General features: G+C 46.8%; 1 protein-coding gene across 2 annotated transcripts in view; it reads right to left on the bottom strand.

The window, feature by feature from the left end:
* Positions 1 to 606: 606 nt before the first annotated feature.
* HK2 (hexokinase 2) overlaps positions 607 to 24676 on the bottom strand; it is a 58635-nt gene continuing 34565 nt past the window's right edge. For both annotated transcript variants that reach the window (XM_017875273.1, XM_017875274.1), the window contains exons 4-18: positions 21104 to 21223; positions 20165 to 20260; positions 19580 to 19679; positions 19077 to 19260; positions 16461 to 16616; positions 14553 to 14786; positions 12903 to 13207; positions 11623 to 11771; positions 11243 to 11362; positions 7903 to 7998; positions 7137 to 7236; positions 6857 to 7040; positions 5934 to 6089; positions 4475 to 4708; positions 607 to 3150 (exon numbers count right to left, since the gene is read on the bottom strand). In XM_017875273.1, the coding sequence (XP_017730762.1) occupies positions 3006 to 3150; positions 4475 to 4708; positions 5934 to 6089; positions 6857 to 7040; positions 7137 to 7236; positions 7903 to 7998; positions 11243 to 11362; positions 11623 to 11771; positions 12903 to 13207; positions 14553 to 14786; positions 16461 to 16616; positions 19077 to 19260; positions 19580 to 19679; positions 20165 to 20260; positions 21104 to 21223 (2379 nt within the window). In that variant the 3' untranslated portion in view covers positions 607 to 3005. The remainder of the gene's footprint in view (positions 3151 to 4474; positions 4709 to 5933; positions 6090 to 6856; positions 7041 to 7136; positions 7237 to 7902; positions 7999 to 11242; positions 11363 to 11622; positions 11772 to 12902; positions 13208 to 14552; positions 14787 to 16460; positions 16617 to 19076; positions 19261 to 19579; positions 19680 to 20164; positions 20261 to 21103; positions 21224 to 24676) is intronic.

Below are 24676 nucleotides of genomic sequence, written 5' to 3'. Positions count from 1 at the left end.
CATGAGAATGCTCCCATAATCTCAATTTGATATCAGAAAAAAATAGGGTCTAATTTTCATCTCTCCCTCACCCACTGGCTATTTCCATTATCCTCTTAGCCGTGGTCATCCTCTTCCCTCGGTTATTGTCAAACAGGGCCATGTGAATGTCAATGGGTATCACTGGGGACTTTTGATGAATTTACTCTCCAGACCTGTGTTCTGTTTATTGGGGAAAGGGGAAAGCTTGGTAGGAAGAGGACAGAGGCAAGTGCTTTTTGGATGTTCACATGAGAGTTATATATCCTGAATATGAATCACATTTGCCAACCAAGACCAGTCAGAGGCCCTGAGGGTGGCGCTAATTTCAGCCAAGCTATTTAAACAGTAGACCGCAGGACTAGCCATAGCTCTTCAGTGGCTTGAAATCTAAAGGGTCAAAGGCAACCCAGGAAAAGCTGCCTTCTAGTTCCACTGGGACTGAGTTTCCGGAAAGGCCACATGCCTTTCAAATACACACACTCAAAATCAAGACACCCATAAATTACTCATCGGGCTGGCCAGTAAGTACTGATATGACCGGAAGATGACTACACTCTTAAAAACACTCATGAATCACACATTTGATTATTTTGGAAAATGTTAAAATTTATTAATAGTTAACATCACATAGTTAATTAAACTAGTTATTTATTGTACATAATGACAACATCTTCACTAGACTGAGTGCTCAAGGATTTGAGATGATTCGCTATTCATCACACCCCGAAGATTGAGATCCCATGTATATTACACAAAGCAAAGCCATGTCAGCAAAGGACTGTCAACCTAATTCTGAGAACACAAACATTCAAAATTTATTTTCCAGTGTTCCTTTTTGGAAACCAACAACACATTTTTAATACCTACACACACACATCTCTACCTTAAAAAAAAAAAAAAAAAGTGTACCTTCATAGATAGTACCTAATCTTCAAGCTTAAAATTTAAGTTAAAATTCATCTCTATTTTGTGGGCACCCTTTAGTGAACCTAAAATCTACGTGAAAGCTTTTGGCTTTTGTGTAGCAGGAAACACCCACATTTTGGGTCAATTAGTGCAGATGGGCGCAGCAGAAGAGCTACACCAGACAGCAAAGAGACTAGAGCAAAAGAGGACCAGCCCCTTGCCGCTCTGTGCTCCCGGGAGGAGCTGGGCCATTTTCACCTAATTACACCCGACTTTGCTTAAAAGTCGTACAATCAGACACTATTCTCAGCACAAGTTTGATAAATATACAAAAACCGGGTGCAATTTCATCATGAGTTTCTTTCCATCTTTCCATTCTGATCCTTGTATCCAATTCAATGGAGTTACATCCCTCTTTATTATATAGTATCCAGGTTTAATGTCTGTGCTTGTGTGTATTTTAGAGCAGAGGTGGGCTTTCAGATTCAGAATCAACTGCACTCTTGAAAAGTAGGGACGGAAGTTTTTAAGCCACTCTCATCCCTCCCAATAGTTTGAAATAAATATTGTGTATAAAAAAACCCCCACAAAAACAGGTCAGCAGACCAATGCCAGCTCAGCCTAGGGAAGCACATGGACAACAATTCTCGTAAAACATTTAAAATACAAACCCAAGGTGAAGCTTGCTGGGAGGGCACAAAAACACCAAAAATGTTGTCCCTGAGGTTTTATTTGGTTGTTTAATTGTTCTGTTTTGGTTTGTTGTTGAGGATTAGATACAATTTTAAAAACTTTTTTTTGGTGACTTCCTTTATCTTGTCAGAAAGCTTTAGAATACTGACTGCCCTAAGAATAAAGATTTCTAAGCCATGAGTCCGTTTGAAATGATTCCTTTGGTTTCCTTTGCTTAACATCCCATGGAATATTGCCAAGAAAATCTCTAGATGGAGGAACCAATTGCTGTGGTCTCTTCAGTCCATTGGCTCAGCCTCCATCTCTGTCCCTGCCTTCCACACTTCCAAGACCACAGGGGAAGGAAGAGCCAGAAGCAACTGCTTTGCCATTCACTCACCCTGAAGAGGCTTCCCTTCTCTTCCCACAGGCGAATGAGGTATTTCTATGACTAGTCAGTATCTTCCCATGCCGCCCTTTAACTACACTGAGGCCAATTCTGACAAGACTTGCATATCTATATACACAACAAATTAACATATAAATACATTACGTACAACTGACCATTACATGTCAAGATGAAGGAGCAGATCTACTTCAAGAACTAAATAAAATTTCAAATATAAATTAAAATGAAAATACAGTGTTTCCACTTTTGCAGGAAAATTTGTAAAACAAACCAAAACTCCCCCTTCCCCAAAGTCCATCACTCGTGGATAATGTGTGCACCCCGCTGAGATGCGACAGCTGGCCCAACTGCAGGATGCGTCAACTCCTGGCTTTGGTTTCACTGCCCAGATTCGGGATTCCTTGATTCCAGGAATAGCAAATGCTGGAATCCACAGGACAAATGCTTATAGATGAAGTTAAAGAGGGGCTGCTGCATGGATATCCATGGATTTCCCTCCATTGTCGCCCCTCCACCCTCCCCACATCTGCCTGTAGGACAATCAGGCTCACATCCTCAGTGGAGACCTCCCAGATCTCTGACAGGAGAATCAGTAACAACATCAGAGCTGGGGGATACACCCCACCTAGAAATGTCATGTTCAGGCTCCAAAGTGAAGCAACCATATCTTCATTAGTGTCCCCATCCTGTAGAATTATACAGGGACATGGAATTTGGCAAGGGGGATTACTAAGGGTGACAATTTTCGTGTTTTAAGAGAACCAATGGGAATGGTTGTGATGCATGTGAACAAATCCTTATTTGGAACTGTATTTATCTTAATAGGGCCAAGTTCGGCCACCAAGCTCTATGATGAGATGCAGAGACAAAACCCAGTCCAGTGGGGTCCTCTCTGCCAAGGAAAAGCCAAGGGGTCTGTCTCTGACACAAGGGGATGACATAATTTAAAACAGGGAAGAGGGAGAGAAAGAGGAAGTTCCTTCCAATTTCAGGGATTCTATCGCTGTCCAGCCTCACGGATGCGGCAGGCCACAGCAGTGATGAGCGCCGCCCCCTTTCCGCTGCCATCCTCTGACTGAAGAAAAGACACATCACATTTTGGAGCCAGGTCCTTCACTGTCTCATGCATGACTTTGGCAAAGCTGGAAAAGGTGAAAGGAAGACACAGGAAAAACCATCTTAGTCATGATTGGTTTGTATTTGCACTTAGAAATGGAAAGCTAAGAAGCGATACTGGAAACCCAGAAATAATTAAGAAGAGGAGAAGGATGACAGCTATAATGTATTAAATATTTACTATATATTATTAAGTACCAGAAAACTGTGGCTTGGAGATACTAGTACTATGCCCAATTTCCACATCACATCAGCCATTGGAGAGCTGGGATTCAATTCTGGGACAAATGTCTGAGATCCCGGCAAATTGTGTTCTTAAAACTAATAATCAGTAAAAGAGAAGTTCAACAGCCATGGAAGCCACAAGTGTGCCTAACAGAGGAGCACAATCTGTTCACAAACTCCGCAGGGGGAGACCAGGACTCATGAATGTGATTTTCTATCTTCCAGGCGCATAACCTCATATCAGAGCCACATCTGCTCCAAAATGCCATTGGAGGCAAAAGAAGCAGACTTACAGAGTCACTGCTAGGATATCACAGTGATCACAGATCCTTCCTATATGGACCAGAGAAAGAGAGAGTTGTGATCTGTCCCAATACAACAGGGTCAGGACACCCTCCCCATCTACAAAGCTAAAGATGCCATGTCCCAGGGTTAGTGGCTGGGCTTCTGTCCCCCTCCCAATCCTCAGGAAACTTTATGTACAATAACAGTCTATGACTGTTGCCTGTCAACCCCTGCTCTAGAATGTTGGAAAAAATCTTGCTTCAGAGTTCTAGCATTACATTTGCCAGAATGTTCACAGTAGCACTGTTTGTAATGGTCAAAATCTAGAAGTAACCTAAATATCACATCAATGATAGAAAAAACCACAATATACTCGAATATACATATACAGCTCTGAAAAGTAATGAACTACAACTGTATATTCAATGCGGATGCATCTCTAAACAAACGTTGTGTGAGAAAAGCCAGCCACAGAAGAGATACCATATGATTCCATTTGTGGCAGGTTCAAAAATAAGTAAAACTAAACAATATGGATGCATACCTAGACATATGGGGGCGGAAAAGAAAAGCAAGGGACTGATTCAGCACAACGCTTACCCCTGGCACGGGAGTATGAGGACACAATTGTGGAAGGGCTCAGAGGGGGCTTCCCATGATGGGGGGTGAAACACAGGCCTATTTCTGGTTGTGAATCTTTAAACTATAATACATGTATTATATACACTGTTTGGAATGGCTGATAATTCACTATCAAGTAACAAAGGGAAGAGAGAAAAAGGGGAAAGAAGAAAGAGACAGAAAAAAGGTGGGCAGGGAGGGCTGGGCTCAGGCACTCACTGAGGATGTAGCTTGTAGAGAGTCCCATCCACACCCACTGTCACTTTGAGAGCGTCCAGCCCACGGTTTTCTCGTATCTTGTCCACCACAGCAGCCATGCCTGCGCCACAGAGCTGGGCTGCCCGTCGGGCCACTACAGTGCACACCTCCTTAACAATGATGCTGTCATCACAGGTGCTCTCAAGCCCTAAGTGTTGCAGGATGGCGCGGACTTGCAGCAGGGCCAGGCAGTCACTGGGGTGAGAGGGAGACAGCAAATGTTCAGTTATGCACCAAGAGGGCTGGTAGCCTACCACACCAGGGCCTGAGTCCTTGACAGGGGAGGCTCTGTGGGGGTCTGGCTCTCCAGGAGCTGACCCCTCGACGTGGTTCCCATTTCTACATTCAGAGCACTGCTCATCCTACTGGACTACATTGACTCTTCTTGAGGGTGACAGGAATACAAAGAGCTCCTCATTCCACTCTCCATTCTCGAGGTAGAGCATTACTACTACAAGGTGGATACTCAAAACAAAGCAAATTCACTGTTGATCACAGTGGTCAGTTACAAAGCTCTTTCATGTCCATTCTCTCGCTGCTGGTCATGGGTCTGCAAGGCAGGAATTAACCAAGTAGCATTAGACTCATGCTTTATTTCTGCTCTGCTGCTCTGGGTGGCCTGAACTGTATTTGTTCAGTTCAAATGAGTTCCTTTCTATTTACAAAGGAAGTGTAAATAACGTTATAGTGTAAATAAAGTTATAGAAAGAAAATAAACCCTCCTATATAAAAGAAAGCTATTTTAAAAGCCTGGAATCACCTTGAACATAACAGACCTGTAAGCTAGAACGTATCTTTCTATTCACTGGTGCAGATGCCCGCAGGGTCTACTCACATCAGTTATCTAGTTCCTGTTCTTCTCTGCCCTGAGAGTAATGGCATAGCATTAATTTTTAAAGGGCTCTGAAATTCACTGTTCTAATTTGGAGCAGATTTTCCACCATTTGACTGTAGGAAGGCGGCTTTGTTCTAACGAGCCACTGTGTGGCATATGTCTGCACTGCCTGACGCTGCAACATTTACTCAATCCTGGCTGCCTGATTACTGCAGCCAGCAGTTAGGAAGGGCTTTCAAGCCAAGTGTGGATGCTTTAATAGGTTATCTTTCTCTGTGCATTTCAATTTACATGCTATGAGCAGGTATCTTTCTACCTTTGATACATGGTCTAAAACCCAACAATACCACTTTACATGACCTCAGGTCAGGCTTAGCACAAACTTTCATGAGAATGCTCTATGTTTGCCCTTAAAATGACAACTGTCCATAATGTGCTTTTAGTAAACACTATAGACATGAGTGTGTTTGCCACTAAACTGACTTGTATGAGTCATGCCCTGAGCTGTGGAAATCCTTCAGTTTGTCTGCCAGTGAGAAAAAAGAAGGACATGGCCCCCTGCTACCCTGAGCCCTAAGCTCTCACCTCTCAATCTGAGACAAGAACTTGGTTTCGAAGATGCCCCTCGTCTTGAGCCGCTCTGAGATGCGGCCTCGGAAGAGCAGCCCACGCTTGGTGAAATCGATGAGAACGTTACGGACAATCTCACCCAGGTACATTCCACTGATCATTTTCTCGAACCTGCAATGCGAGTAACATTCATGGAGGTTAAGTAGGAAGGTGGAGGGATGTGTTGAGACAGGACAGGCCAGCTTAGTCACCCCCAGTGCATCAGAAGTGGCAGACAGGCAGACTCCCCTGATGGAAAAGGAATTGCTACTTGATTCACCTGGGCCCAGCCTGCTTCCTTCATTAATGCTGCCTACTTGGCCCCTAGAGGCATTTTAGTCTGTAACTTCTATTCTAGACACGTTTTGCAAAGTGTATTCTGCAGAACGAGGGTGTTTGATTAATCTAGTTAGGAAACACTACAGACAACATCTTAATGAGAAGTGTGTTAGATCTTAAACTATTGTGTCTCAGCGCAGACTCTGCTCCCCTACCATGCGCAGGGTCTTGTGACACTGGGGCTGACCCAGTGCTCAGCAATGGAAGATGGAGGAGGGAGAGGATTTGCTCCTGTCTGCATCACCCCAGAGACGCTCTGCAGGCTGGCGGCAGCAGGTGCTTCAACTTTCTATTTGTTTCTCCTTAGAGTGCCAGACCTAGGCGCTAGTATTCTCCCACCTGTTCCCTGTTCTCCTAGGCTTTGGGGTGGGAGATGCTTCTTACATTTACTAACTCAGAACTTTCCAGGTGCATTTGACAAGAAACCCTTTCCAAGGAAACCTCCTTTATTAACATCTCATGATAACGAGCATCCTGGGAGATGCTATTGTGGAAGCTCTGATCACTTGTTGCCATCCAGTCCTGGGATACACTTAACAGGGCCCCAGTTGGGTGCCTACCTCTGCTTGCCGGGGTTGAGTGAAAGCTCATCCACAGCCACATCAAATTCCGTGCAGAAGTCATCTAGGCATCCATCGTCCCCGAAGGCCCCCCATTCCATGTTCACACACATCCGCCCCTCTTCTCCTTCCACCAGTTCCACATTGCGCATCTCCTCCATGTAGCAGGCATTGCTGCCCGTGCCTGCCAATCACAGGATACCAGGGCCTTGCTCAGCACCATCCCTCCCACACCCGAGGCTGTGCAGCCCCATGTGGAAAGGACAGTCTGGGTCCTTACCAACGATGAGGCCAACTTCACAGTGAGGGTCTTCAAAGCCACAGGTCATCATGGTTCCAACTGTGTCGTTCACCACGGCAACCACATCCAGGTCAAACTCCTGAGAAGGCAGAAGCAGATGCCCAGTTCACAGGTGAACCCAATATTCTCCTTTCAGACATTTGCATGGGAGATTTATAGGTATATAAAATACATCTCATACACCATGGCTGGCTCTCTCATTCCATTCAGGTCTGGGCTTAAATGTCACCGCTTTGGAGAGCCCCTCCCCGCTCGTGCTATTTAACAGTGCCCCTTGCCAGCACACTTGCTCCAACTGCTCTCCTCACTCCACTTCACTCCTTTTCTTTTTTTTTTTTTAACTCTATATGGTCTAAAAAGGGAAAGCATGAATAATACACCCTTGTTTAGCATATAATCAAGAAATAACCATAAAAATGGGCAACCAGCAGCCCTCATGGCTGCTCTGCTTATGGAGTAGCCATTCTTTTACTCCTTTACTTGTGTGTGTGTGTGTGTGTGTGTGTGTGTGTGTTTCACAGCTCTTAACAGCACCTGCCACTAGGTCATGGGCTTATTTGTTTATAGAACAAAGCTTTGCTGTGGGCACTCCTGAACCGCCAGTGCTGAGAGCATGGCTTGACACACAGTGCACACTCAACAACCCATGCAGCCACACTTAACGTTGCCCTCACTTTCTGAACACACAGACCAGGTCAATCATCGAGGAGCTGACACATCAGGCCTCGTGCCATGTGTCTCCTACCTCTCGCCGGTGGATCGCTTCCTTCAGCAGGGTCACCACGTCCTCGCCCTCACAGCCAGATGCCTTGAAGCCTTTTGTCCACTTGAGGAGGATGCTCTAAAAGTCACACATAAGCATGAAGAGGACATCAGGGAAGGGCTCCCAGGTCAGACAGATCCCCAGGAGTCACCAATCCTCTCACCCACAAATTAGTCTAAACTGTTCCTAAGGTACTTACTTGGATTTATTGAGCACCTATTGTGTAGCAGGTACTGGGCTAAGCATAGATCACGTATTACATCATTTAATCCTCACAGCACCCTTGTGGAACATCTATCAGGTTTATGGCCACTTTATAAGAACCTGAGGCTCTGGAGTGACTTGCTCAAGGCCTACAGCTTGGAAGAGAGAAGCAGGATGCACCCCGAGGCCCTCCAACCCCAGTGAATGGGCTCATAAGCACCATGCAGCTGCCCCTGCTGTGCAACTCCTTCCTATCTGCTTGCTTCGCTCACTGGGCAAAGCAGTTTGCTCTGTCCCTATCCTTTACATCAGAAGGGTCGGTGTACGTCTCCTAACTTTCAAACTCCACCATCTGGTGAACAAGTGCTTTGCCCACAGCTGGGTGACAGCTAGGCTTCACCACCACCACCCCATGTCTTTCACTGAGGAAAACAACTCCGGGCTCCTCCTCAGCATCCTCAGTGGCCCCTTGCCTTCAATATGGTCCTCTGGGAGCAGATGCATGATGGCTTTGAACCTGGGGAAAATGCTTTGGGTTTTATTCCCTGATGCCCTCTCTGTTGCCACAGCCCACCAGGAAACAAGCCTCAGGGCTTCAGACCCCTTACCCAAGAGCTCGGCTTCCATAAATGAGTTGTGTGGTCATAACCCACCCACTTGCATGATTTCTCCAGGCCCTGCTCAGGGATTCAGTCCATCAGCTTGGCATTTCATTCACATCAACCTGGAGGTGTCACACTGTGTTCAGATCCCAGGAGATTCAGAAAACAGAGCACATACCCTCAGAGAACTGGCTGGCACACCCACGAGCAGACAAGTGTGTGCTTATCTCTACCCAGCTCTCCACAAGTTAGCTTCATATCTCTGACGAAAGTTTGTATTTAAGGAATGTTCAAATAACATTATTTCAGGTGATCCTTACTGATAAGGCAAGTGGAGGCCCAACAGCTGGGGAGGCTCACCCCAGGCCAGCAGCTAGGAAACACAGCTGGGGGGCCACTGAGCCCTAGGGCCTCTAAGCCTGGGGCCTCTGCACTGGCGGGATTTCCCAGTCATAGGAGGATCTTGCCAGAGCCCACAGGGAGAAATGACTTCTGCTTTATTTGCTCTTAATTTTTACGCTCTAGACCTAACAAGTGCTCCTCACAGAAACCTGGAACACAGGATAAAACCTAATCCAATGGCCTGGAATCTCACAATTCAGAAACAGTTAACACACCTTCCGGTTTCCCTGGCAAATATGTAAATAAATATATACCCTGTTGGCATGAAAAGTTAAGATAGTATCTACTTGAAAATATTTTGGTAGGAAGTCTAGAAGAGGATATACACTGGAGTGTTATGCTTTTATCATCCCGTTAACTGTATTTTATATTTTCTATATCATAAAGAGATTACCATTTCTAAAGAAAATCATTTTAAAACTTTTAGTCATACCACTAGTATTTTTTCATGTGATTGAAATTTCTTACAAATAACTAGTGGCTGATACTAGGCAATAAGTGGGTCATAATTTATTTAACTATTATCTCACTATTGAACAAATTTGTTTCTAATATTTGTTATAATAAGTAATGGCCCATTAAATAGTACAGAAGTATTTGTCCACATGAGGCATAAAGCAATGCTGGTCTGGTTAACACTAGATGAATGTTAACAGGTGTTGAGAAATACCAGACTAAGCAGAGTTTCTATTGCAGAACTTCCTAAAACCTTAATTACACTAGCGCACATGGGGAATTCTCTCAGATAAGGAGAAGAAGGAGGCATTTACAGAACTCAGTGAAGCAAGTAGAGGGCCACTGTTGCAGGGACCCTATAGGAAATGCTGGTCTTTCCTTGTCACTGGGGTAGGCTTTTCTGTGCTGGCCCAGCTCTTTCTGTCACTTGCTCCCACCTACATGCCCCTCTCCACACTGGGCAGCCTGCTCGCTTTTCTTTCCCATCAACTCATTCTTCTGATTTGTTCCAAGTCCTCCTGACGTCCCCCAGGTATGCACTCAGATTAACAACATCTGTCTCACTACCTGTCCTGGGGGATTCAGTATCCAGTATCCATCCCATTAGGGCCACATTCCAAACAGCAGCTCTTCCTTTTCTGAGCTTGCTTCGTCAGTCCAGCTTATTTGTAAGCATCTAAAGGTAGGAGCCATAGCTTTTATGCCTAGCAGTGGCATGTGCAACATACCACACACCGGCAGCGTGCACATGTGCTTCTTCACGACTGAGACGGAGACACACACAACTGCTTAAAAACAGTCTCCTGATACCTAATGCCCAGGGCTACCAGTCATCAGCAGCAGATCCAGCACTGCCTACTCAGTTCTCCACTTCTCGGGGCATTCATGTCCAGAACATCCGGGAGTGCCAGATCCTCACGCACCTACTTTACACCCAAGGTCAGTTGAAGAGGAGTGAGAAGCAAAGATGAGACTAGAGAAGAGCCGGGGTATCCAAACAGCAGGAGATGGCATGAAAATGCCCGGATCCCATAACAAGGGCCTCGGGAGCCCCACAGCATAACTGAGAGCACAGCCTCAGGCATCAGGAACCCAGAATCCAAATCTTGGCTTGGCCAGTCCCAAGCTATTATGACCTGGAGCAAGATACCCAGCACCTCCCTAGGGCTTATTTTCCTTTCTGTAGAATGGGTATTCAAACACGTCTCTTATATGGTTGCTGTGAGGGTTAAATGAGATAATGCACATAAGAAGTCTAACATAGTACCTGGCATAAAGTAAGTGCTTAAAAATGATATATTCAGTAGAGATGGGGTCTTCCAATGTTGCCTAGGCCAGTCTTGAAATCCTGGCCTCAAGCAATCCTCCTGTCTCAGCCTCCCAAAGTGCTGAGATTACAGGTGTGAGTCACCATGCCGGGCAGTTTTTAACATTGAGTAACATCATCATCATTGCCCCAAAGGCTGTCACAGCTGAGCTCACCTACTTAACCTCCACCAGCCTCAACTTACTCATTCCCATTGAGGGGTCCCTCCCCACTACTAGTCACTCACATCCTTCTTTCCTTAGTCTTAGCTCAACTTTCTCCCCTGCTGCATACCTGGCTGGTTTAGAGTCAATAAAGCCCTCAGGGGAGCCCTCCAGGAAGGTGTTATTACCTCGTTCAGGCTATTCTGCTGGCAGGGGAAGGAGAAGGTAAAACCCAGAGGCAGGGACACGCCCTTCATGCCCATGTACTCAAGGAAGTCCGCGATGCACTGGACAATGTGGTCAAAGAGCTGCAGGGAGAAGTTAGGACACTGAGGGAGGGGCCCTGGGCAGGGCAGGCTGCCCCCAGCAGGGCCCATGCAAGACCTCAATGTTTCTTTCCACCCAGAAGAAATGCAAGCTCAGGCACAAACCTGAGTCAAGACCAGGCTGGAGCCCTGGGTCCAACTAGCCCTCCCCAGGGTCACAGATAAGCAGAGAAAGCACTGTCCTCGAAGGCAAGAGGTGACATTCACCAGGGGCCCCCTCCTGGAGGCGCCACCCTGCTCACCTCATCCCCAGTACCGTGCATGACCTCCTGCGGGATGGCGTAGATCTTGTTGTGCATCTCCACTCCACCCCACTTCCCGTTCCGAACACGCACCAGCAGGACCCGGAAATTTGTTCCTCCAAGGTCCAAGGCCAAGAAGTCCCCTTTCTCTGGAAAGTAAGCCCAGGGAGGTGATAAGTTGGGACAGAACATGGGGAATGCTGAGACAGGACACTTAAAACTATCCAAACAGACCATTCTTGTTCCATCAAATGCCAGCTTACATTACATTCTAGAATACAGAAGGAACAGAAGAGTCCAGCTCCCTGAAGGAAGCTGAAGGAAAATCTTTTAAAATGAGAAAACCCTCCCTTGTTGGACAATTACAATGTGCCACGTGCCTCACACACAGTCCTGATTCAATTCTTTGGAAGCCCTGAGAGGAAGACACTGCATTCCTCTCTTAAGGATGATTGGCATCTGGCTGATAGGTTAAATCACTTGCCCAGGGCCATACAACCAGGACAGGGTAGAGCAGGGACCAAATCCCAGTCTCTGTCTCTGGAACCTCTACCAACTGTGTTACGCTGGCCTGCTCATCGACTATCTTCTCTGAATTGGAGTAAGACCACCATTTCTGAGGTTACAAGAGTTACAGCAGGGGTCAGAAATCTTTTTCTGTAAAGGCCTGGACAGCAAACACGTTAGGCTCTGTGGGTCATGCAGTCTTTGCTGCCACCACTCAACTTTGCCAAGACAGTGTAAAACAACAGTAAGATAGGCATGGCTGTGTAATAATAAAACCTTATGTACAAAAACAGGTGGTGGGCCAGATTCAGCCCATGGGCCATAGTTTGCCAACCCTGACTCAGACCAACATGATGATTGCAGGAGCAGATTCTAGAACCTGAATTCCTGGGTTTGAATCCCAGCTCTGACATTTTCTAGTTGCGTGAATTTAGGCAGGTGTCGTAACTTCTCTGCGCCTCAGTTTTCTGTCAAACACAGGTCAATACATAAAATTAACTGCTAGTATTTTTTAAGTTAACAAAGATTAAATGAATTCATACACATAAAGTGCTTCGACACACAGTAAGTATTGAATAAGTGCTGACCATTATTACTGTTTGCAGAGGAGCACCTTGTCTGAGTTTATCAAAGATCAGAACTCCCTAGTAATACAGCTGAAGAAATGTGTTCTGTTTCAAATGTCCAATGCTAATGCTAAGGGAGTCCTCCCAGGGTATCAACACTAGGACAAAGGCCCACCACGTGAGCCAGGTGGCAACCCTGCCGCGTACCTGTGCCATCAGGGGTGGCACACACGTAGGTGGGCAGCATCTTGACGGGGGCAATGGCGTGAGTCTCCTTGCTTAGACCTCGCTCCATTTCCACCTTCATCCTCCTCTTGATCTCCAACAGCTGGTCATGGCTCAGCTGCAGAGGCTCCAGTGTCTTCTGGCGGGCACGGTGTTGATCGGCCAGCCGGTAAGCCACTGCTGTCACCATGGCTGCACCTTTGCCACTGCCATCCTCAGAGCGGAGGAAGCGGACATCGCAGTCGGGCACCAGCCGCCGCACGGTCTTATGTAGACACTTAGCAAAACTGCAGTTCCCCGGGGCGAGAAAGAGACAGGTGTCCATGGTTAGGGTCAATGGTGCAAATGGTTAGACAGTTGCCCATCGCCGTAGCCTAAATGCCAAAAAGTACCTGCAGGAGTGGGTGCCGCCCTAAATATCCTCTCTCCACTCTCCCAAGTTAGGAACCACTAGAAGAACATATCCACTATGACCACTGGGATTGGTTCATCCCCACCACTGAAAGGAAAAGACCTTCCAATAAGCCACTGTCCCCTACATGCAGTCACACAAGACCTCCTCTTCCTCACTGAAGAAGGCCCCCTGGCCACTGCTCCTCTGCCCAACATGGTACCATCAGCCTCTTTGCTGGAGCAGCCCTGTGGTATGAGGTGGTTCTGATGCCACCTACTTGTCTTGTTCCATCATTATTTCACTAGCTGCTATCTGGGAAAGACCCAAAATTAAAAGCTAGAGATGCTCTTCTGGACTTTAGCTTCTCTTTTGCCAGTTTCTGCCAATGATCCCAAAGGTGTCTGCACAGCTAAAGACAGTGGGTGTGTTCAGACAGGAACTCTCTAGGTAGTGGCCACTTGGAGTCATGGTCTCTAGGGCCTTCCTACTCCAAGTATGATCTGTGGGCTGCAGCCTCACTGGGGGCTGTGAGAGATGTGGGATCTCAGGCTCACCCCAGACCTTCCGATCAGAATCTGCCTCCTAACAAGGTCCCCATGTGACTCACGTGCACACTCAAGTTTTTACATCACTGAGTAGGAACAGGGAATCTCAGGACTGAGTCCTCCTGCACCAACCAGTTAAGAAAACGAAGGCACATTGACCTGGCATTCTTATTAGGTGAAAATGATGGGGAAATAAGTAGGGTACAAAAGAGAGACATCTTCTAGGTCTCAGCTGAAATGTGAACATTCTGGTACCTATGACCTGAGGGATCAAAATGTGGACAGGGCAGGATCAATTTAATACCAAGGTCAGCCAGAGAAGCTGGTAACCCCCACTGGGCTGGGGTGGCCCCTGGCAGAGGACATAGCACCTGCAGGAATCACCAAGAATTCTAAGAGTAAAGACAGGAACAATAATGCATAAAAAAGAGGATGGCAAAGAGAGTGCCCAGCAGCCAGAGGAGCTCTGCGGAGAGCCCGAGTCATTGGTAGCCTTCAGAAATCACCTCCACCCACGCCAGATATGACTCCCTCCCATTCCCCCTTGCCCAGGTGGGAACTTTTATTCCAAGACCCTCAGCCCCATGGTCCCGCCACACCGCCCCTGAAAGCAAAATGGAGCTGGCATGAGGAGTCACTCAGCCCCAGGTGCTCCAGGAACTCTGCGTCTCCAGGCCCTGCACACTGACTCACTGGGGGTGTTTCTTGTAGACGGAGCCGTCGACCCCAATAGTAGAGCGCAGCCGCTCCTCGCCTTTGTTCTCCTTGATGCGCTGCAGCACGGCGGCCAGGGTGGCTGCGCACAGGCTGGCGGAGCGTGTGGACACAATCTGGCAGATTCGGTGAGTGGCCACACAGTCCTCCTGAGTCGGGTCCAGGCCCAACCGCATCAGGACCTCACGGGCCTTCCGGATGCCATCCTTCTCCCTGGGAAACAGAAAGACAGCATGTGGGCCCATGTCTGACCCACTGTGGCCAGCATGTGTGTTGGGGGGTGGTAAGGAAGCCCTTTAGCTCCAGCAAATTCACTGCCCAGTGGGGACAGAATCCCTCTGCATTGCTCAGTCCACCTGTGTGGGGCAGGAGGAGGAGGAAGAGGGTGCAAAATACAGTACAGCCACCCTGAGGCTCCTCTCCCAGAGGCCCCCCGCCCCCCCCCCCCCCCCCACCCCCCACAAACAGGGGTAGAAAAAAAAAAAATTTTTTTTTTTTTTTTTTTTTTTTTTTTTTTTTTGAGATGGAGTCTCACTCTGTCACCCAGGCTGGAGTGCAGTGGCAGGATCTCAGCTCACTGCAAGCTCCGCCTCCCGGGTTTACGCCATTCTCCTGCCTCAGCCTCCCGAGTAACTGGGACTGCCACATCGCCCGGCTAGTTTTTTTGTATTTTTTCAGTAGAGACGGGGTTTCACCGTGTTAGCCAGGATGGTCTCGATCTCCCGACCTCGTGATCCACCCGTCTCGGCCTCCCAAAGTGCTGGGATTACAGGCTTGAGCCACCGCGCCCGGCAAAAAACAAGTATTTCTTATGCATGCGCTATGTAAAAACAAGGCCCTGTTCTTGGTGCTTTACCACTGAGTTGTGTGAGAGTTTGTGTTACATTTGCTTGTGTTAGGGGAGACAGACAGTGTCTCTGCTGTCAGCCACTCTCTACATGTGAACCCTGCTGTGATGCCCACCTGGTTTCTCTCTCTAAAGCAGTCGGAGTCTATTGCATTTCACCATGGACTTGGCACCGCTTTAGCTTGTGTCTAAAGACAGTTGGTAAGGGGCTAGTGCTATAACCTTAGCACCCTTCTCAAGGGAACTAAATCTTATATCACCTGGGGGTACTTGCATCACCTTGGGGTATAGCAAAAAGTAGGCCCCATTCCTTAAAGAGTTTCCCCTTAAAACAAAGTCACTCGAACTGTTCCACTGCTTCATTTGGCTCCAAAGACACCTCCTCTCCACCATCTGCTCCCTGAAACACCAGGACTTCTTCAATCTACAAGTGGAAATCTCAAGAACAACAAACGAGGCCCGCCCAACTCTTGGGATATTGTTAACAAAAAAAAAAAAAAAAAAAAAAAACAAAATCAAGCCATCCTCACTCTCGCCCCTGCTGGGCTGTGAAAATGCAGGCCCCAGCTCTGCTTATTAGAATTAATTGGGTAGCTATATCTCTGGCCCATCCAAAGACCTAGCTTTCTATTATGAAGCAGGGGTCATGATAGAGTCCTTTTTGAGAATTGCCAATAGGGAATCAGATGTCAGAGCTTCAGGAGAAGGAAAAAGAGGCAGATGCAGTTAAGTCATTCAGGGGCCCTCTGGGATCCTACAGCTTTAAACCCAGTGCAATAGCCCAAGTCCCTGCATATGGAGGCCAACCACCGTTCCCAGCACCATGAGTCACTGGTAGCAATCACACTAGAAATCGACAAGAGTGGAGACTGGTAAGTGAAGTAAAGCGAAGCCATAGGCCCGCCATGGTCCATGTCGTGTGAGACCCTCTTGCAGTCTACACTTGAAGAGTCAAAAGGTAGTGCCCCCTCCTCATTCCCCAACTACTCGTCCAGTCTTGTGGTGACCCAGTGAATAGAGGGGGCTAGCCAGAAGCTCACCCTTCGATATCTGAGATGTCTTTGGTCTCAAAGCGACCGGTGTTGAGTAGCTCTGGGCTGAGCTTCCCCCCAAAGAGCAGCTCCTCCTTGGCCATCTTCACCAGGATAAGCCTCACCAGCTCCCCCATGTACATCCCACTGATCATCTTCTCAAACCTGCCGGAAGACACAAACCAAAAACATAAAGTCCCTGTTGAAGCAAGATGTGCACATGTGAAACTTTACAACTAAGGCTTAATGTGTGCTGCATGGCCCAGGAGTAAGATACGTGGAGAGGTGACAGCTCAGGGGGGCTGACTTGGGCTGTCCCTGCAGGCTGGTGGGCCTTGACCTATGGAGAAGAACAAATGAGCCTTAAATAGCCAAATGAAACACCCAGGGAGTATGGAACATTCTGGAACAGCCTGTATTTAAGTAAAGTTATGCATAGGGTGGTAATCTTTAAAAATCTTCTGTAGCCAGGAAATAATTTTTAAAATTAAAATCTTACATAGCCCAATATTTATTTACAAGAGAAAATGGCAATCTGATTAAATATGTGGCCCAGGCCTAGAAATTCATCAACTCATACTGTCCACCCCTGCAAGTTGTTCTTGGGCTCCAGGGAAAACGGTGTGAAAACCACCTGGGCCAGGGGATGATGGGGCAACATTATAAAGGCAGGTTGGGACAGAGAAATCCGCACTGGGCTAAGAGCTCTAAATGACAGGTCTCAGGGGTCTGGGAGTGAAACACACTTCTGAGCAGGCAGGTGACAAGATAAAGGCATGTTTTAGAAAGGCAGGGGCCGACCCCCAAACCGGCAGCGCGGTCGGGTGATTTAATTTTTCAACACTAGGTGACACTGTTTTCTTTGGTAATTGGACTTTCTGGCTAGAACTGAGAGGAAACCAAGCCCTGGTGATTCTTTTTGGCAAAAGGCCCATTTCTGGGTGTTTGAGAAAGAACGTGTCTTAGAGGAGGCACCTGGGCCTGCTGCCACTAACTAGGATGAGCCCCAGCGAGGAGGGGGCCCAGGACTGAGATGTGAAAGGGATTCCAAGGTTACCTTTCGGAGAGGAAACCCAGGCCTCCAGGAAGCAGCCTGCTCAAGACCCAGGGCCAAGTAAAGCATCATCCCAGCTAGCTGAGAGCTGGCAAAATTGCGACGATGACAGCGCGCATTTTAAATGTTAGTGCACCCACACAGGCAGAACTTCAGGAGAAGGAAACCAGCGTGGATGCGAGCCTGGCTTCAACAGTAAGGAACTCCGTGTCTGCCCCAACATCTTCTCCCACACAGCTGGTTCTACGGGAGCTGGGGGGAGTGAGGTGGGGAGGTGCGCTGGGGCCAGTGGGGCTCCCAAGTGTGGGTGGTTTTTTAGAATGGATGATTTTTTATAAGTTTTATTCTAGTTTTAAAACACTTTGTTCCAGTCAACATTTGGAAGATACTTACTTGGAAATACATTACAGGGGGCAAAAATTGTCTATGGTGACTTCAGGGCTGCCATGGATGACAATTTGGTGGGTGTCTGAGGATAAGCCGGGGGTGTGTTGTCATGGTCTGGCTGGCAAAGTTGTCTGTTGACATTTGAAAGGGCCTATAGTTCCTCGGAATGACTTGGGTGTGCCTCATTCGCGGAGGCAGACACTGAGTGATTTTTCAGCTCATAAACCTCTCATCAGCCGTGGCAGACACAACCAGTATGTTCCTCAGAAAGTCCAAGTAAAGGACTCATTATTTATTAGGTAAATAAACCGTGCTTTAAGAAAGCAAGGACTCTCCTGGAAAGAAAAAGGTTACCCACCACTGACTTGGTTTATAGGGTTCAATTTTCCTCTCCAAGTCGAGATCTGCACGAAAAGCTTTTCTACAACAGTCACAAGACAAACGATGATCTGTATTGCTCAAAATATTTTGCAACTGCTTCAGACCTTCCTGTTTCAAGACCTTTCACACACACATTTGGCAAATGTTTGTGAAAGTGAAATAAGGTTTTGTAAGAGATAAAAGCGACTAAAAACAAAGGCAGGCCAGGCTGGAGAATACAATATTCAGGATCCAAAATGCTAGGAGCACCTCCTCCATCCAGTCCCTCCAATGTCCAAGGGAAAGAGGCCAAGGAAGCTCCTCAGCCAATGTCTCCAGAGGCCATGGGTCTGCCTGCAGCTGCGGCAGAAGGCCCTGGGACCCCAGGGACCAGCAATGAGCAGCCAGCTGTCAGCCTGTCCTCTGGGCAGTGATGGAGTTGGAGCTACGAAAGGAGCTTTCAGAGACCCCAGTCTTGGCCACCTCAACACAACTTTTCTTAGGTGGCTCACAGTTCCCATGGACAATTTACAAATAGAAGGTGGAAAGAAAGAACGGGGCCACCCACTTACACTCAGAATAGAACCTTCTAAAATGACTCCTGTGAAGGACACACATTATTAGCTATAATCTGGTGTATTCGCTTGCTCTCTGTTTTAGATCCTCTCAGCAACTTATAGTCACAGACATTCCTATGACCAGTGGCTGCCTTGGCAACCTCTGGGGATGTAAGACTGTAAAGAAACAACCCCCTGGCCCCGACCAGCCCCAAACTCAGCTCCAGGCCCCCTCCAAGCCCACTCACACAGGAAAGGCCTACTCACAGTTGCTTCCCCGGGTTCAGCGAGCCCATGTCAATCTCCTGGTCAAACTCAGTGCGAATGTCATTGAGCGAGCCATCGTCCCCGAAGGCCCCCCACTCCATATTGATACACATCCGCCCCTCGTCACCTTCCACCATGTCAATGTGGCGCATCTCTTCCATGTAGCAGGCGTTGCTGCCCGTGCCTGCCAAAACAAGGGATGGCTATGCACACACCTGCTCCAGCCCCTTCCCATCCCTCTTCCCTCTTACACTACTGTCCCAAGACTGCCCGGCCAGGGTGGCTGGGATTTCTCACTGCAGACTCTGGGGGTATCACAATACATGGTCTAATCTTCTGCCACCCCCAACTCCATGAGTCCCTGTTCAGCTCTCCAAAGTGATTGGACTATTATCTCCTAATATGAACCAAAGGAACAACCAACCCATGGGCCCCTTCTCCCTTTCCGGCCCACACCCCCATCTCTTGGCCAGCACGGGCCCTCATGCCCAGTATTCACTCACCCACAATGAGACCAATCTCACAGTTGTGGTCATCATAACCACAGGTCATCATGGTCCCAACTGTGTCATTCACCACAGCCACAATGTCGATATCAAAGTCCTGTGGAGATAAAAGGGAGGGCTCTGACCTTCATAATCACAGAGGGCAACTTTCCTAACACCAGCTGTACATCACTCCTCCTCTTCTACCTCCTCCTTCTCTCCCTCTCCCTCTCTCTTTCCCCTTCCCTCCCCAGAACTCCTCCTGTAATAAGACTTTTAACTGATTCTCTCTCTGTACCATTCCACCCCCATGTCAACATCATTCCAACTTTCTTACTTAGAAATGATATTCAAGTCTTCTTCAGGTTAAGAACTAAAGAGTTTTTCTTGTGCCAAGGCTAAGATTATTTATCCATTGCAATAATCTAAAAAACCCCAAAGCAGCAGATCATATGCAAAATTATTGAGTACTTGTGTCAGGGAAATGAGAACCTCTCCTTAAGCTCCACACAAGCAGATCATGATGAGTCAAGGACATTCAAGGAGTCTTCAGGGTGGACCCAGAAAAGCCCACAGACCCCAAGCTCCTGCCACCCTACTCACCCCTCTCCGCTGGATGGCCTTCCGGATCAAAGTCACAACGTCTCTGCCTTCCACTCCACTGCACTTGAATCCCTTGGTCCATGAGACCAGGAAACTCTGGGAAAGGACCAAGGAGTGAATACTGATTTCCCACTAAAACTGAAACTCACACCATACCCCTCAAACCTCCGTCATTGGCAGAGACCTCTGCCACTGGGATAAAGTCGTGGTTGAATATTTGTATTACTTCCTGGCTAGCCCTGGAAAAAGAAACTCAGGACAACCGTCACTACAAGACACAGTGACGTGCCCTATAACAACGTTTCAGTCAATGACAGATTGTGTATACTGTGGTGGTAACAAGATTATAATAGAGCTCGATAGTTACTATTGCCTAGTTTAGATACACAGATATCACTGTGTCACAATTGCCTATAGCATTCAGTACAGTAGCATGCTATACAGATTTGTGGCCTAGGAGTAACAGGCAGTCCCATACAGCCTAGGTGTGTAGTAGTAGTCTGTACCATCTCGGTTTGTGTAAGTGCACTCAATGATGTTTACACATAAGTGAAATCACCTAATAAAGCATTTCTCAGCACATGTCCCCATTGTTAAGCAATACATGACTGTACTTGTTTCCTTACATCAGTAACTCTCCAAGCATCTTTCTTCCAAGTGTCTTTATCACAACACTTTAGACTGGGGAGTTCCTGAGTTCTCACTGTGGATGGGATAAGGATACTGTGCAATGTGTGTGGGAGACAGAGTGATAAAGAGCACTCCCAATCCCCCAAATATTTCTTCACCAGCCCCCACACTGACATACACAGTCACCCAGAGAGGCAGAACTTCATCTCCACAATCCTCCAGTGCTACCACCAACACCACAGCAGGTGGCTCAGAAGTCCCTCTTGGCCCTCCCAGCCCCAACAAAAGTGTCCAAAGAGCCCATCTTACCTCGTCTAGTTTAGTCTGGTGGCAGGGGAATGAGAAAGTAAAACCCAATGGGAGCTTCTTGTCTTTGATTTGTAGCTTATCCATGAAGTTAGCCAGGCATTCGGCAATGTGGTCAAACAGCTAAGGACACATGACAGGGTGGTAAGCAGAGAGGTCGAACAGCATAGAGATTAAGGGCATGCACTTCTGGCTCAGCACGTAACTAGCTGAATGTGTGCAAAACCCATTATCTCCTCTGATATCTTCATTTGCTCATCTACAAAAAGGGAATTATAACTGGACCTGTCCTCATGGAGTTATGAAAAGGAGTACATGAGTCAATACATATAAAGGCTTAACATTAGTTTTTGCCCACTAAATATTGTCCTCTACTTAAGCCATTTATCTAAACTGCTGTCAAGATAACCCTGTGAGGTAGGGGAAATCATGGCCAACATTAATCAGAAAGTCACTGCATGCCTGGGGAACAGAACATTCTTTGGTGGCCCTGTCAGAAACCCATTGACATGGATGCCCAGTTGACGACCGTACCAGAAAGGCCAGCCTATCTTGCTGCCAAGAAGTATTTTAGTATCCCTGTCTCTGGTGATGGGGTGGGGGGTGGTTTGCGGGGATAACATTGTCTGTTGGCATTCTATGAACCAACTTAACAAAAACAAGCAATTTTTACATTTTCTTCTCCATTCTAGAAAACTAATCTGAGGGCAATTCAAAGAAGCTATCTTTGTTTTCTAACTTTCTAAACAGAACATCCAGTAAGTTCATGAAGAGCGCTGAGAAATAAATAGCGTTTTGTGGGTGAGCAACCTCACAACCATGACCACACACACTCACTGTGCAGGACCCAGAGCTCCTAAGCCTTAGAAAAGCAGTATTCACAATAAACCAGGCTTTCAATCAGCTCCAAAGCCCACAATCTCCTGGCTTCATTCTTGCCCCCGCTACACCCTCAAAGAGAAGCTGCTGACCCCTCTAGGTGTTTGAGGGCTGAGACCAGAGGCATTCTGGTGTAAAAAGTAAGCATAGGCCAAAGAGGCTGGGCAGATTCCAAGGGCCAGGTTGACTACGTGGCAAAATCTAAAAGCCAAGGTGGGTAAGAGGACAGCTATCCTTTTCCTATCCAGGAAGGAGTAAGAAGATTCAACTAAACCGTGGCTTTTCAAAGTATGCTCCTGGAGCAGCAACCTCAGCCCCATCACCTGGGAACATGTTAGAAATGCACATTCTAGGGTCTAGGGCCCCCCCTAGACTGACTGTAGCAGAAACTCTGGGGGTGGGACCCAGTCATCTGTTAGCAAGGCCTCCGCCCTCCAGGTGATCCTGGAACAGTAGTTTGAGAACCACTATGCCAAACTACAGAAAGTATTTACATTTATAAAGGAACTGAGAGGCTGGGAGAAGAAAGCTGACAGACCTGTTGGCTCTCCTGATGCCTAAGGTATGGTCAGCAGAAGGGACCCAGGAAGACAAGGCCACCACAATCTGGAAGATGGCCAGATCTAACTAAACTTCCCGCATCCATTCTGTCTGTCCCTCTGTCTGATCCCATGCAAAGTTAACAACAGCTGAGGCTGAACCTTCGACCTCCAAACCAAAACATTTTCAAGAGCAAAGGCTGGGGAGGACAAGGCTCTCTTGCCATGGGGATCACCAGTGCAGGTGAGCCAACTCCCTTGAACAGAGTTCAAGTATTTTAACATGAAAATAGGGAAATATTCAGCAAATTCTATTCTGTCGGGAAGGTGACTGGAGTTGAATTATATGATACGTATATTAAACAAATTTCCAGCACCTTCTTCCTGGTACTCTAGTCAAAATGATCTTTAGTACAAATAGTTTTTATCCAAAAAAAAAAAGAGAGAGAGTTGCAGAAGTTATGCAAAGAGAGGGGGTTAGAAGGGGAAAAGCAAAATGGTTTCTCCTCCCCAGCTCTGATCACTGCTTTCCTTCCAGTTGCGCTCCTAACATAGGAAGGTAGAGAAAATAGGCCGCAAAGAAGCATTAAATACTGCTCTGCCCAATACAGTAGCCACTGGCCTTCTGTGGCTATGTCAATTAATTAGAATTTTTAAAACAGGCCGGTGCGGTGGCTCCTGCCTACAATCCCAGCACTTTGGGAGGCCAAGGCGGGTGGATCACTTGAGGTCAGAAGTTCAAAGCCAACATGGTGATTCAAAAAATTAGCTGTCTCTGCTAAAAATTCAAAAAATTAGCCGGGCCTGGTGGTGCACACCTGTAGTCCCAGCTACTCGGGAGGCTGAGGAAGGAGAATCGCTTGAACCTGGGGGGCAGAAGTTGCAGTGAGCCAGGATGGTGCCACTGCACTCCAGCTTGGGTGACAGAATGAGACTGTCTCAAAAAAAGAAAAGAAAAGACCTTAAAAATTCAGTTCCTCAGTCACACCAGCCACACTTCAAGGGCTCGATGTCACAGGGTCAGTACCTATCACATTGCACAGGGAAGACAGAAGACAGTTCCATTGCTGCAAGAAGTTCCACTGGCTAGTGCTGGGTTCAAAGAACCTATATCTTTTCTCAGGTGAGAAGAGGAGACCTTCTGCTTCCTTGAATTGAAAGACTATCTCGTCCTCTTTGAGGAGGATCTAAGGGTAAGATGCAGAGAAAGAGTTAACACCTTCCTGTCATAAAAAGGCTCAAAGGGCATCATTTTATGAAATTAAAATGGTTTCCTTTTCCTTACTGGTCTGAAAACCTCCTCACTTCCCTTTCCACAAGATATACTTTTAAAATCTTAAGTGGCTGATATTCAGGTTTGCAATCCACTGGTCTTCAGGAGAAGTTAATGTGCTGGACGACAGACTTTACCCAGGGACCCCCATTGCCCAGGTTTACAATTCTTCAAAAACCTTCGCAAGTTTGGGATTTCAACATTTGTTCTTAGTTTCAACTAAATTGTATTTTTACAATCCATTTATTTTCCTTTAAGTAAAATACTGATACCGAATACCAAAAAAGGGGGGGAAATATGGGGAAAATATAGCACCAGTAATTCCACTACTAAAATAGCCACAATGAACTTCCTTTCAGCCTTTTTTCCAAGTGTTTTCTGCTGCTTTTAGGTATAGTAGTCTTTCTATTCCTTAGGATCAAAGATACCTATATTTTCTTCTAGTTTTCTTTCTGTTTTATTTTTAGATAGCATTTTTTCCACTTACTCAAAATCTTTCTAACATCCCAGCAGTTTTAATGTTCTTCAAGGTGGGTCTCATAGTTGTTTTTTGTTTTTAATCCAGACTAAAATGTTTTGCTTATATATTGCATGAGAGTAGATTTTCTTGATACCCTCTAACTAGGTGGTCTGAGCGATTAAGGTTAAGTTTTTCAAGAAAAACTTCACTCACATCTTGAATGTTTAAAATGGATTCTTTTTCTCAATTGGCAGCAATGCACTTCATTGTCCTTGCCAGGCTCTAAGGATGATGCTGCAGGGACTGCAAGGTGCCCGGGCCCTGCATGCTGTCAGGGTTCAAGCAACAGGGAGGGTGCTGTTCTTGTAAAACTTAAAAATCCACCTAACACATCATTATGTAAAAGTTACAAGTCTTTTACATAA

This window comes from Rhinopithecus bieti, unplaced genomic scaffold (assembly GCF_001698545.2).
Source record: "Rhinopithecus bieti isolate Rb0 unplaced genomic scaffold, ASM169854v2 scaffold_9978, whole genome shotgun sequence".
NCBI classification, from domain to species: Eukaryota; Metazoa; Chordata; class Mammalia; order Primates; family Cercopithecidae; genus Rhinopithecus; species Rhinopithecus bieti.
This window is presented reverse-complemented; position numbering and strand designations above follow the sequence as displayed.